The sequence below is a fragment of the Bos javanicus genome, chromosome 16 (genome assembly GCF_032452875.1).
Source record: "Bos javanicus breed banteng chromosome 16, ARS-OSU_banteng_1.0, whole genome shotgun sequence".
NCBI lineage: Eukaryota > Metazoa > Chordata > Mammalia > Artiodactyla > Bovidae > Bos > Bos javanicus.
Window position 1 is genome coordinate 54,493,179 of NC_083883.1, and position 14,320 is coordinate 54,507,498.

The 14,320-nt window shown below is 50.2% G+C and overlaps 1 protein-coding gene across 4 annotated transcripts in view; it reads right to left on the reverse strand.

Annotated features, from left to right (window-relative positions):
• Positions 1 to 697: 697 nt before the first annotated feature.
• PRDM2 (PR/SET domain 2) overlaps positions 698 to 14,320 on the reverse strand; it is a 133,053-nt gene continuing 119,430 nt past the window's right edge. For 2 of the 4 annotated variants that reach the window (XM_061383218.1, XM_061383216.1), the window contains 2 exons: positions 9,342 to 9,485; positions 698 to 2,704 (listed from right to left, as the gene is read on the reverse strand). In XM_061383218.1, the coding sequence (XP_061239202.1) occupies positions 9,365 to 9,485 (121 nt within the window). In that variant the 3' untranslated portion in view covers positions 698 to 2,704; positions 9,342 to 9,364. Of the gene's footprint in view, positions 2,705 to 9,341; positions 9,486 to 14,320 lie in introns of those variants that run through there. The other 2 variants (XM_061383220.1, XM_061383217.1) reach the window with 2 other exon arrangements.

Genomic DNA, 14,320 nt, shown 5'->3' on the forward strand with positions numbered 1-14,320 from the left:
GACACAAAAATCTATCAACCGAAGAATGGATAAATAAAATGTGGCATATCCATATAATGGGGTATTTGGCCATAGAAAGGAATGAAGTCTCAAGACATGCCACAACCTGGATGAACGTTGAGAATAAGCAAAGTGAAAGAAGCTGGTCACAAAGACCACTTTTCGTATGATTCTATTTACATGAAATATCCAGAATAGGTAAATCTGCAGGGAGAGAACGCACATTTGTGGTTGCCTGGGGCTAAGGGCTTGGAAATAAGAAATAAGAAAGTGACTGCTATTGGGTGTGGGGTTTCTTTTGGGGGGTGATAGAAAATGTTCTAAAACTGATGATGGTGATGGCTGCACAACTCTGTGGATATACTAAAAATGATGTATACACATAAATGGATACATTGCATGGTATGTGAATCTGAGCTCAATGAGGCTGCTTAAAGAAAAGAATATGTCTGCAATCACAGGAGGCCTTTCTAGTCTCAGCTACATGGCTTATCAACTCACTGGCTGGCAGGTGGGAGAGGGCCATGAATGTAGAGTGAGCTTCCTCACCAGCCGGGGTATTTCCACGGGGAGCTTCCTGGAAGCCTTAGGTTTCTCTAATGGCTAGAATGGAACCTTCGAGGACCCCCAGCCATTCCCACCCCTCAGCCACAGAGAACTCCAAGTACCAGAACCAAAATGATCACGCCCACACCTGTTCCTCACAATCTCGCCTCACACTTTTATTGTTAATTTTCTTCACATGGCAGATAAATTAACTTTCACTGTTAATTTTCTTCACATGTCCTCTTCTGCAATCCAAACCCACGCTCGAAGACCATCACTGACCAGGAAACACCGCTTTTTAAAAAACAAAAAGACCAACCCACCCACCCCCATTTTCATGATTGGAACATTCGTGAAAGTTCTCCTGATAGTCTGAGGGTCGGAGGATGACCAGCACGTTTGCACATGCAAAAAAAAATGAGTGCCCCCCAGCCCTCCCACCACATTTTCCAGAATTTTCCACTGGCTGAAGGCAACTTTCCAAGCTTTGGGTTCGTGGGCCTTCCTCGCTGCTGAAAGGAAAAACAAACCCTCAAGAACTGAGAGGCTGGGGTACAGTTCACGAGTGTCAACATGGAGGGGACAAAATTGTATCGTTAGGATAAAAAACGGCCACAGATTTTCATGCTCATGAGGGTTAATTTTAGGAGCGGGCTAAAGGATTCCAGTTTGTGAGAATTTAAAACAAATCACGGTCTGTAGCTGGGTGGGTGGGAAAAAGGATGGGAACAAGCCAACGATCAGCACTTTTCTGCCCACGTGAGGCTCTCACAAAACTTTCCTCCTGGACCGTTATCAGACCCCATGCTGCAGCCAGTCGACGGATTCATTAAATAACACAAGTTATAAAACTTTAAAAATGGGGCATTTACAGTCAGGGACATAAATACGTGCTTTTAAAAGTGTCTACATACATATTTACAGAGTTGCAAGATCAACCATAATAGCCCTGAAAAAAGTCCCTTTTTTTTTTTTTGCATGACCATTCCTACATACTCTAAAGGGTCCCCTCTTTCCACTTTGGGTCTGGCGCATCACCATCAAAAATGGGGCTGAGAAGACAGCGCCAAAGTGGTCTCAGACATCCTTGTCTGGGGTCTGCCCCAAAGGCACAAAACCCAAGACCCTCACTGAACTGGGTCCAAACTCCTAGCTCAGCTCACCCGTTTCTCCGAGACATGGACTGCTCCATCAGAGACGAAGCCAGCTCCATTGTTCCCTGGCAGGCGATGGACGGTCTCCGGAAATCTCTTCCCCCCTCCCCAGCCCCCCAACCCCCAGGCTTTTTAATCGTCCAACTTATTTTTCATTTCCCAGTTTCTGTTTGTTTGTTTCCCTTTTCAGCCAATTTGAGAAGCTCAGACACTAAAGGTGTTGATGGTCCCACCAAGTGAGGCAAAGAAATACACGAGGAGCTCACCCCCTGCCCTGACCAGATCCCTTCCTGTCCTCTGCCTCTCCCACAGGAGGAGTCTGATCTATAAATGGAGACCAGGACTTTTTCCCGGACGCCCAGGGCCTGACGGATGAGAATGGCAAATCTGGAAACAACTCAAGAGCCAGCAGCTCAGATTGCTCAGGCAGAGAGAAAAGTCTTCCAAGTGCAAGGGCCAAGGGGGATGATCAGCGAGGCTCCGAAGTGTCTACAGGCTACAGATTCCCAGAGACATTAGGGGTGAGGGAGGGCAGGGGTGGGGGGAGATGAGGGGGGCCGTGGAGGAGGGGGCGGGAGCGGAGCTGGCCAGAAAGGGAACTTGGCCTCCTCCTGAAGGCCTTGCTTGGACAGGGCTGGAGCTGACCCCCGGGGCCAGACCCAAATCCCCGCCGTGGCAAAAGACAACCGGAGAAGCAAAAAGCAGGATCAAGGAGCTCTTGAAAAATTGCATAGTAGGAGGGGCCCCTCCCAACAGGAAGGCTGAGCTGCAGGTCACGGCCCGGGACAGCACCCAAGTGTCATCCTCGGTGCCGAGTCAGCTACTCTCCAGCCTCCCTGGGGTTCAGGACCCTCGTCTGAAGACCACAGGCACACGCATACGCTCACACACATATACACACGCACTCCTCTCTCGCAGGCTCATGGATCTGGAATAGGTCGGTACTTCCTGCAGGGCAGAAGGCCAGTCCCTTTGGCTTCACTGACTCCAGGTCACTTCAGGTGCTGAGGAGAAAAAGAGAAGAAAAATAACAATGACGGCTACATATTCTAGAGCCTACCTCTTTGAGCATGGTCCCTCTACTGAATTTTTCTAGTTAAATTATTTTCAGACGTATACCACCTGTACGGAAAGAGCACGGCTTGATGAACTGTTAGTGAACACACCTGTGTGACCAGCACCCAGATGGAGAAACAGAACATGACCGAACTCCCATCAGCCCCACCCAGGCACCTCTTGAGGACACCCGCCCACCCTCACCTCCTAGAATAACCACTCTCCTGACCTAATTACCATACATTGCTTTCACCTGTTTTTATTTTATTTACTTGTTTTGGGCTATTTTTTCTTTATTTCTTTACTTATTTTTGAGTCTTCAGTGCTGCAAGCAGGCTCTCTAGTTGCAGGGAGTGGGGGCTGCTCTCTAGCTGCAGTGAGCAGGCTTCTCATCACGGTGGCTTCTCTTATTAAGGAGCCTGGGCTTAGTCGACCCGCAGCCTGTGGAATCTTCTGGGACCAGGGATCAAACCCATTTCCCCTGAATCGGCACTTGGATTCTTAACCACTGGGCCACCAGGGAAGCCATAACCCATTTTTTGACTTAAATAAATGGAATCAATTGGCACATGTGCCTTTTGGGTCTGGCTTCTGCATGTTTTGGAGAGGCACCCACCTGAGGATGCACACGCTCATCGAGCACGTGGCCCTGGTTCTTTAGTCTATGCTATGGATTCTGGTACAAGGTCAGGCCACTTTCATCTGCCTAGTCCACTGCCCATGCACAGATGGGTGGTTTCTAGTCTGGGGCCATCATGAGTAATGTCACTAGAACATTCTTACATGTGTCTAAAAGGCATGTATGGTGCACATGTGTACGTATTTATGCCAAGAGGACATGCTGGGCAGTAGGGTGCGCATATATAACATATGAACATGTGGTACACATGTGTATACACTTCTGCTGAGTGTACCCCTAGCAACATAACCGCTGGGCCCTGGGAAGGCATAGGTACAGCATCCGCAGATACTGCCAGACAGTTTTCCAAAGTAACTGCGCTGTCACTTCATTCATGCTAACACACTAAACAACCCTGGTGGCAGGTGACACAGATCCCCGTTTCAATGAAGAGACAGGCTCAGAGAGGAGAAGGAACCTTTACAAGGTCAGTCTGATGAACAGAGACAGGGTCAAGCCCTGTCCCGAGCCTTTGTGCGCCCTGTGTCCCGAGGGAGTGGCTTACCCCTCATCCTGCCTCCAAGAAAACCCTGGTTACGGTACTTGGCACAGAAAGCCAGGCCCATGAGTGACTGTTCAATGACATTTATTGCCCAGGGTTGACTATAAGCCTAGGGTTGGGCTAGGCCAAGTTCAGGGGCTCAGGTCTCTCATCCAGTGGAACTGGTCATCATTTACTATTACCACTACAGGTACTATCTACTATTGCTATTACTACTACTGATAATAATACAATAATTCAGTGAAAAGAATAATAATTATATCTCTGATTTGTAGGAAGACTTACTACATACCAGGCATACTAAGTGCTTTCCATGTGCTAACTTTGCAGTCCTGACAATATAACCGTGAGAGAGGTATGCTCATCCCTTGCTATCCACAGGGGATTGGCTTCAGCACCCCTGTTGATGTGTGGCATGTTTAGTCATGTCCAACTCTTTGAGACCCTATGGACTGTAGCCCACCAGGCTCCTCTGTCCATGGGATTCTCCAGGCAAGAATACTGGAATTGATTGGCATTCCCTCCTCCAGGGGATCTTCCCAACCCAGGGATCGAACCCATGTCTCCTGCATCTCCTGCATTGGCAGGTGGGTTCTTTACCACTGAGCCACCTGGGAAGCCCTCAGAACCCCCAAGGATACCAAAATCCACAGATGCTCGAGTCCCTTATATATAGGGGTGTAGTGTGGAATTTTGTTAACCCAATTTACAGATGCGCAAATTGAAACAAGAAGTGAAGTACCTGCCAGGATTATTGGAATGGTGATTCAACTCCATGAAGTGTGCTCCTATGTCAATTTCTACTCCCCGCAGCCACAGACCCTTTGACAGGGCTGGAGAGAGAGCAGCTCCTGGTGGCGCTAGGTGCCTTAGAGAGAGGGAGCCTCCTTCCAGGTGGAGGCCAGCATGCGCCCTGCCCATCTGAGCAGGAGCAGCAGGAGGAAGGAAGGCAGGCCAGCGTGCAGCAGCCTGTATTCCCCCTGGCCAGGTGTGGCTCATTTATGTGAGTTTCCTGTGGGTTGTCAAGTGGGATCCATACAAGAAGCCATCTTGCCAGCCCCCGACCTGAAAGGCAGCCCTCCAGGGAGGAGACCACAGCAGCAGACTGGACCCCTGGGACTGGAGCTGAAGGACAGCTGGCCGAAGCTGTGCCAGAGGGAAGTTCACCTCTCACGGAGAGCCTCCACCATCCATTCCCAGGACCCCATGGGAGGGCCAGCATCAGGAAACCTGCCCCAAGGCCAGCAGTCTTAGCTAAGGAGCAGTGACAGCCAGGAGGAGCATCATATGTTGACCAGACAAGTGAGAGGTGCCAGTCCCTGTCCCAGACAGCTGCTCCTAGTCCCTACCCTGGGCAGCCCCTCCTAGACCCCTGGGCACAAGTCTGGCTGGTGCCTAGGACTGGAAAGAGACAGAGGTGAAACAGGATGTACAGTGGGAGCTTCACGCTGGGCTAGGCAATGTGGCACTTTGTTACACCTGGAAGTGAAAGCACTGGGCTCTGCCTGAGACATCATGAGAACACGGAGGAGGCGGCAGTGGAAGGCAGGTGCTGGAGAAAAGCCAGGCTGCTCTGTGCTGGTCCCTCACTTGGGTCAGGCTGTCCAGCAGGCTGATCACAGAGCCTCTACCTGGGCGAGGGCAGGAGGATGAACAGCAGTCCTGGGTGCTCTGAGGACATTATCATTTTCCTCAGGACAAAGTCCAGTGCATGTACACTGGCCACAGACCACAAAGTCCATGGTCTATCTAGGCATCAGAAGACTGACCCCCTCTGTCTCAGCTTCCCCTCTCCATAAATAGAGGGTGCTGGCCTACACATCCCTTCCTGTGCTAAAATCCTTTGCCATGGCATCTCAAAACATCATTCTGGAACTGTGTTAAATAGTGGTATGGACTGAATTGTGCCCCAACTCCAATATCCACCACCTGCCCACGATCGTACTCTAACTCTCAATGTGATGGCAATTGGAGGTGGGGCCTCTGGGAGGTGATTAGGTTTAGATGAGGTCATGAGGGTGGGGCCTTCATGATGGGATTAGTGCCCTTGTAAGAAAAGATGCCAGGGCTTCTTCCCTCTGCCATGTGAGAACACAGCCAGAAAGTAGCATCTGCAGGCCAGGAAGAGAGGTCTCATTAGAACCTGATGATTCTGATACCTCTATCTTGGCCTTCCAGCCCCCAGAAATGTGAGAAGTAAATGTCTATTGCTTAAGCCCCCCAGTCTGTGGTATTTTTCTGTGGTAGCCCAAGCAAACTAAGACAAATAGTATCAGTAAGATTTTTTTAAAGTCATTTTTAAGTGGGCAAAGACCTAAACAGGCATTTCTCCAAAGAAGACATACAGATGGCTAATAAACACATGAAAAGAAGCTCAATACCTCTCATTATTAGAGAAATGCAAATCAAAACTACAATGAGATATCACCTCACACAGGTCAGAGTGGCCATCATCAGAAAATCTACAAACAACAGTGTTGGAGAAGGTATAGAGAAAAGGGAACCGTCTTGCACTGTTGGTGGGAATGTAAACTGATACAGCCGCTATGGAAGACAGAATGGAGATAACTTTAAAAAACTAGGAATAAAGCTATCATAACCCAGCAATCCCACTACTAGGTATATACCAGAGGATCCCTTTGTTCACTGCAGCACTATTAACAATAATAGTTAGGACATGGAAGCAACCTAGATGTCCATCAACAGATGAATGGATAAAGAAGTTGTGGTATACACATACAATGGAATATTACTCAGTCTTAAAAAGGAACACTTTCAAGTCAGTTCTAATAAGGTGGATGAACCTAGAGCCTATTAAACAGAGTGAAGTAAGTCAGAAAGAGAAAAACAAATATTGTATATTAACACATATGTATGGAATCTAGAAAGATGGTCCTGATGAACCTATTTTCAGGGCAGCAATGGAGATGCAGACAGAGAACTGACTTATAGACACAGGAGGGAGAGAGGAAGGAGAGGGTGGTACAAATAGAGAGAGTAGCATGGAAACATATACACACCATGTGTAAAATGGATAGCCAATGGGAATTTGCTGTATGATTCAGGGAACCCAAACCAGGACTCTTAACAACCTAAAGGGGTGGGAAGGGGTGGGAGGTGGAAGGGAGGTTTAAGAAGGAGGGGACATATGTGTGCCTAGGATGGATTCATGCTGATATATGGCAGAAATCAAGGCAATATTGTAAAGCAATTATCCTTCAATTAAAAATAAAAATTTTTAAATAATAAGTTATACATACTTATTATTGTTGCTGTTTAGTTGCTAAGTCATGTCTGACTTTGCGACCCCATGCACTGTAGCCCAGCAGGCTCCTCAGTCCGTGGGATTTCCCAGGTAAGAATACTGGAGAGGGTTATCACTTCCTTCTCCAGGGAATCTTCCTGACATACTTATTTAAAAGTTTAAAACATAAAAATTCTAAAATTAGGGAAAAAATTAAATAAGATTTTAAGGAGCAAGTTTCAGTCCCTTTGAAATTAAACTGTTGAGTTCTGAGCATTCACTGTTGGTGAGTAAACAGAAGAAGCTGTGAGCTGCAGAGGCAAATAAAATTGGGCTTCTAGGCATCCAAGCACCCAGCTTGGGAAGCTGCACTCATTTGAAACTAAGTGCAAAAGAACACACCTGTCTAGGGGCGCACACGGACCCCAGGGGAGGGCCTGAACCTGCAAGGCCCGCTTACGGCTGAGATGCAGTAGCTAACAGAAACGCCCCAGTCTGTGCAGAAATCACTCCAGCCACAGCTGACCCTCCCTCAGGCTGCAAAGAACACCTTCTCTGGGCTGAAAGCAACATCCAGCCAGCCCATCAGCATGAAAGTCCACATAGTTGCCACAGGGGTGATCCCAGGACACGCCTGGGACCAGTAGGGAACTGCTCAGCCCGCACTGCCTGCCTGTTCTCCAGAACACTCTAGCCAAACCCCTCCTCTCGGGGCCCCCATTCTTCCCTCTGTAAAACGGGTGCGGGGATGGTGTCCTGGGCCACCCAGTCCTGAGCAGCATCCATCGCACCGTTGCTCCACTGCACTCCTGACTCAACTCAACTCCCATCTCGGGAGCTGGGTCCCAAGAGGCAGGTTCAGTGTCAGCTCTACAGACAGGCTCTCATGGGGAAGTGGGTTTTACATCCGGTCCCCTCCTGAATGAACTCCCAGAGAAATAAGGCCAGAAACTCCACCTGCTGAGGGAGGGAAAAGGGAGCGAGCCTGGGGAGAGGAGAGGCGAGAGGGAGGAAGGCTCAGCACAGTAGACCCCAGAGCTTCAAAACTCAGCCCCTCTTGCCTTAAACAACTGCATTCTTATTCCAAACAACCTTGGCCACATTAGGCAGGCATCCTCGAACCTGAGTGGGTCCCAGAACTTCAGGACCACCTGCTAATGCAAATTCCCAGGCCCTGCTCACCAGAGTGCTCATTTAGTGAATTGGAGTGGTACCCTGGGGTCTGTATTTTTAACCAGTGCCCCAATCATTTGGGCTTCCTGGGTGGCGCTAGTGGTAAAGAACCCGCTTGCTAATGCAGGAGACTTATGAGACATGGGTTTGATCCTTGGGTCAGTAAGATCCCCTGGAGGAGGGCATGGCAATGCACTCCAATATTCTTGCCTGGAAAAATCCCATGGACAGAGAAGCCTGGCAGGGGTGAGGTCCATAGGGTCGCAAAGAGTCATACATGACTGAAGCGACAGCACAGTCACCCCAGTTGTACTTGAAATGCTGGTCTTGGGACACAATGAAAGAAGACATGCCATGTCACCAGCAGAGAAACCCAAGCCAGCTCAAGGTCAGTAGCAAAGCCCAGCCCCTCAAGAGGAAAAGTCCAGCTTCCACGAATAAATTCAGGTTTCATCATCAGAAAATCTAGACAGAGGCTTCTGGTTCAACATAAATTTCAGTTTTATATTTTATGAATTAATGTTACTTCCACTTTCAAATACCTGATGCAATAGCCTTTTCTGGGCTGAAAGCCACTGAAGGTTTCAAGTGTTGAATGCGATCAGTAATACTTAGACTTACCTGGTGTTTACTCTGTGCCAGGCAAGGTTCTAAGTGCTTTCATACATCTGACACTTGCAATTCTCACAATCCTATGAAATAGGTACTACTGTCACCCCCATTTTATAGATGTGGAAACTGAGGCTCAGAGAGAGAGAGTAGCGTGCTGAGGTCCCGCAGCCCATAAGTGACAGAACTGGGATTGAACCAAGTGGTCCAGGGTCCACACTCTCACCCAGTCCCAGCAGGAAGGCCTCCTGCCCCACTGAGCACATAGCACGGTGCTCCAGGAGTTATCATGCCCATCCCCCTCTCTCCTGCCCAGCCCACCCCAAGCCCCGCCCCCAGCCCCTAGAGCCCTGGGAGGCTGCCCCACCCTCTGAGTACCTGTCAGGGAGCAGGCGAAGCACCTACTCTTTGAAGAGGGATCCCTGGAGCTGGGCTGCAGCTGTGGCCTTGACATTCCTACACTGTCTGGTGATGTACAGGGCAGCTGGCGGAGGACATCGGGATGCCAGGCGGAGACTGTAGCTGTGTGGGAGAGGAATAACACACAGCGTCACCAGGGGCCCAGCCCAGTGGGTGTCCCAGGCAGCACCTGGAGGGCCTTGTGCTGATGCCCTCTCCGGGCACCTTCAGGCCAATGGGAGGTGAGTTTTAACAACCACCGTGCTCCATCTACCCGCTTCCCTCTGCTGGGAGGCACGGACCGGGAGAAGCATCTAACTGCCAGGTTCTGAGATATTGCACAGGGAAGGCCCACCCTGGGGACCCCACTGGATGGGCAGGTGAGCCAGGAAAGGACACTTGCCATGCAGACGGCAGCTGGATGGGCAGGTGAGCCAGGAAAGGACACTTGCCATGCAGACGGCAGCTGGATGGGCAGGTGAGCCAGGAAAGGACACTTGCCATGCAGATGGCAGCTGGATGGGCAGGTGAGCCAGGAAAGGACACTTGCCATGCAGACGGCAGCTGGATGGGCAGGTGAGCCAGGAATGGACACTTGCCATGCAGACGGCAGCTTGACCGCTTCCCCACCTCCTTTCATGGGCATCACTCTCCCCGCAAAAAAGCATCTGGGTATGTTTTGGTACCAAGTTACAACCATCGCCTGCAGAAAGGAGAGGAGGGAGGGCTGGGTCCCCTCCAGGCCATTAACTCTGCACCTGGCAGCCATCCCAGTCTTACTGTGCCAAGAACGTTTGTGTCAGGGGTCTCAGAGAGGGTGTAAACCAGAATCCCTTGACACCGTTTGGTCCTATTTGCTACTACAGCCCTTCAAATAGGATTTCTTTCTCAGGAAAGCATTATTATTATTTTTTAAGTAGCTAATGCAGAGACTTCCTTGGTGGCCCAGTAGGTAAGACTCTGCGCTTCCACTGCAGGGGGCACAGGTTCAATCCCTGGCTGGGAAACTAAGATTCTTCATGCTCTGTGGCGTGGCCAAAAAAACTAATAATAATAAAAATAAAAACCCGAATACTCTATTTAAAAAAAAAAAAAAGGTAACCAAGACCATCATTCCTCCCCTTCCTTCATCCACCTAACTCACACTCATCTTCCAAATCCTAGCTGGAATACCACCTCCCCCAGGAAGCCTTCCTTCTCTAATTCTTGGATGAGATGTCCCTCTTGTGGGTTCCCACTGCCCCTCCTATTTCTTCATCACAGCACTTGTTATACTGAGTCACAGTCACAGAATCATGTGTCAATTCCCTCAAGAGCTATGCAGTCTCAAGGTCAGGGCCCTTGCCTTGTTCACTGCTGCATCCTCAGTTTAGCGTCACAAAAACAAATATTTGTTGAATAAGAGCTACACAAGGACTCCCCTGATAGTCCAGTGGTCAAGAATCCACTTGCCAATGCAGGGGACATGGGTTTGACCCCTGGTTCGGGAAGATCCCACAGGCCACAAGGCAACTAAACCCGTGAGCCACAACTACTGAGCCCACGTGCCTAGAGCCTGTGCTCCACAAGGGAAGCCACTGCAAAGAGAAGCCTGCACGCCTCAACAAAGACTAACCCCCCATCTGCTGCAAAAGAAAGCCTGTGTGCAGCAATGAAGACTCAGCACAGCCGAAACAAGAACGACACATATGGTGCCCAGAATTGTGCTATGTTACGTATACCAAGTATCTTACTCTTCATACATGGGGGATACTCTATTAACTCTTATTTACAGACGGGTAAACGGAGGCACAGAGTGGTCAAGTAACTTGTTCTGGGTCCCAAGTCTGCCTCTCTGGGTAGAAGAATGGAAGTGAGGTGGGTGTGCTGCTCTCTTCCAGGTGTTGGCTGCGGCCCGCTCTGTTGGACAGGGCTGAGCTAGGAATGAGATCCATCTCAAAGGTGAAACATCAAGGTTTCGATTAGAGGTTCTCAGCCAGGGCACAGATTTGGCAATGTCTGGAGATATTTGGGGTCGTCACATCTGAGGGCAGGGATGCTGACACCCAGCATTTGGTAGGCGGGGCCAGGGATGCTAAACTAAACATCCTAAAATGCACAGGATGCCCCCACAACCATCCATCTGCTCAGATACTAAAAGCACCACGGCCTGTCGAGAATGCGTACTCAGTCTCTCAGTCATGTCCAACTCTGTGTGACCCCATGGACTGTAGCCCACCAGGCTCATCTGTCCATGGGATTTTCCCAGGCAAGAATACTGGAGTGGGTTGCCATGTCCTCCTCCAGGGGCGCTTCCCGACCCAGGGATCAAACTGGAGCCTCCTGTGTCTCCTGCATTGGCAGGCTGATTCTTTACCACTGAGACACCTGGGAAGCTCTCCCAGAATAAAAGAAGGTATAAACAGCCCAACACAGAAGTTGTCAGGGGAAGACTTCTGCCCCTCCACAAACCGGACCCCCTCTGAGGACCTAGCTCGCAGCCGTGGCTCAGGGCTGCCCCTGCTTCAACTCCTCCCCTGCACTGTGCGATCCGGACTGAGCGAGAGTTAAGGCAGAAAACAGAGACCCCATGCTCAGCAGCAAGCCTGTGCCCCAGATAGACTAAAAGGCCCATGAGGTGGCCCGTGGAGGGCACGCCAGGGTGACAAGACCCCTCGGCCAGCTAACCCAGTGCTGGGAAGGGACAGTCAGCTGCCAGGTTGCCTGGAAACATGGATGACCTGCAGAACCTTGTCCAGCCAAAGAATAAGGGACAATCCTGGCACGTGGCAGGTACCCCACCCTGTCCCTTCTCTGGGGCAATGTCTCCAGGGGAATAGAGCAGGACAAATGGCAGCTGTGGGGACAACAGGCTAGCATCCTCAATTTCCAGTTTCTTCCTCTCACTGTCACCATGATCACACGTCTATCAAACATTCAGAAATCTAACCAGTCAGGGACTGCCCTGGTGGTCCACTGGTTAAGAATCTGCCTTTCAATGCAGAGGGTGTGGGTTCGATCCCTGGTTGGGGGACTAAGGTCCCAAATGCCACGGGGTAACTAAGCCCACATGCCACAACTACAAAGCCCACGTGATCTAGAACCCATCCGCTGCAACAAAAGATCTCAAGCGCCACAACTAAGACCCGATGAAGCCAAAAATAAATAAATAAACATTAAAAAAAAAAAACAACCCTAATCAATCAAAGGTGATACTTGACCTCCCAGCCTTCTCCAGCTGCCATGGGCACCTCTGCTCCGTTATGCTCTCTTCTACTCTCAGGCTCCTGCAGCCTCACAGCCATTGACACTCAGGAGCAGGTTTGCTTCTCAATCGTAGGTGTCCACCTGGTCAGGGGCGAGGTCCCCAGATGTGGGTGCCTCTCACCACCCCTCACACACTGCCCTGCCTCATGGACGATAACATGGGCTGACATGCACAAGGACCCCTGTGATTCCCAAATGCTCTCTCTTCTGTTAAATCTGGAGTCTGCCAGCAGTGCAGGAAGGAAGGAATAAGTGCTTTTAAACCCATTTCACAGATGAGGAAACTGAGGCTCAGACAGATGGAGACTTTCCTGGGGAGCAAAGTCCAGGTCTTTCAGCTCCATGAGCCACAATTTTGCAGAGGGACACTAAGTCACCATCTGGGTGTTTCTTTAAGGGATTAGGGTTTTGATGTACTATCTCCTGGAGTTTGTTCAAACTCACGTCCGTTGAGTTGATGATGCCAATAAAATACAGTATCAGTGAGCAGTATCAATGAGCATGGTGTTTTGATTGTCGCTGCTGTGGGGTGGAGGAGGCAGCCTGGCCATCAGAGACCTGAGTGCGAGTTCCCACCTTCATACTCGCTGGAAAGCCTCCCTGACTCCTGGCCTCCAAACCTCAGTCTCTTCATCTGTAAAATAGAGACAACCCCTGGAGCTTGCTAATGCAGAGCCGGGATAGAGAGGGACTGGGAATGAAGGATCCTTGGCCTTCTGAGAAGAATTCAGCAAGAGGGGGATGTTTCTGAATGTCCTGGGAAGGGAATGGGAGGAGAGGGAACATGGAAGCAGGAGGCCTGCTGGGCCCTGCCTGCTCTGTCCGCCTTCTTCCCTCTCTTCCATCACCTGGTCAGGTCTTCTGCACAGCCTCCACACTGGCTCCCCTCCCATAAAGTTGTGACGTGTCCCCGAACCCCAGGCTCCCAGCAGGGACCAAGCTCTTACACGCACAGCCCATCCCCACCAACCTCCCAGCCACCTCATTCCTTTGGCTCCTGTTTCCCCAGCTTCACAAGACTTCCTTCAGCACATCGACGTGGAGCCCTCCTCCCCATGGCCTTCAGCCTCCAATGCTCACCAGAGTCCCCTGAAGCTGCCCCTGGGCCCATTACATCAGATCTCTGAGGTGGCCTCAGGCAGCAGCATCTTTTAAGACCCACAGGGGTCTCAACGGGGGTGGGGGGTGGGCTGGGAACCAGTGCCCTGCAGATGGTCCAGGGCTGGCCCCCTGAGTTCTCAGCCCACACAACCCTCACCTCCAAGGGTGGCTGCACGTTATCTATGAGATAGTGGTGACTGCGGGTCTAGGACTACAGAATCGGGCTGGGTCTGCTCATCACTGCAGCCTTAACACCTAGTTGTGCGTGTATGAACAGCAGGCCCTCAAAACATACTGAATGAAGGAGTGAGTGACAGACTTAGAACTTCTGGTCGCCAGGGGGAAGGGACAGTTAGGGAGTTTTGGATCAACATGCACACTCTGCTATATTTAAAATAGATAGCTACAAGGATCTACTGTACAGCACATGAACTCTCTCAATGTTATGTGGCAGCCTGGATGGGAGGGGAGTTTGGGGGAGAACGGCTACATGTCTATGTATGGCTAAGCCCATCTGCTGTGCACCTGAAGCTACCACAGCTTTGCTAATTGGGCTATACCCTGATACAAAATTAAAAAGTTAAAAAAAAAGGCAGTGAGTGATCCTAGAC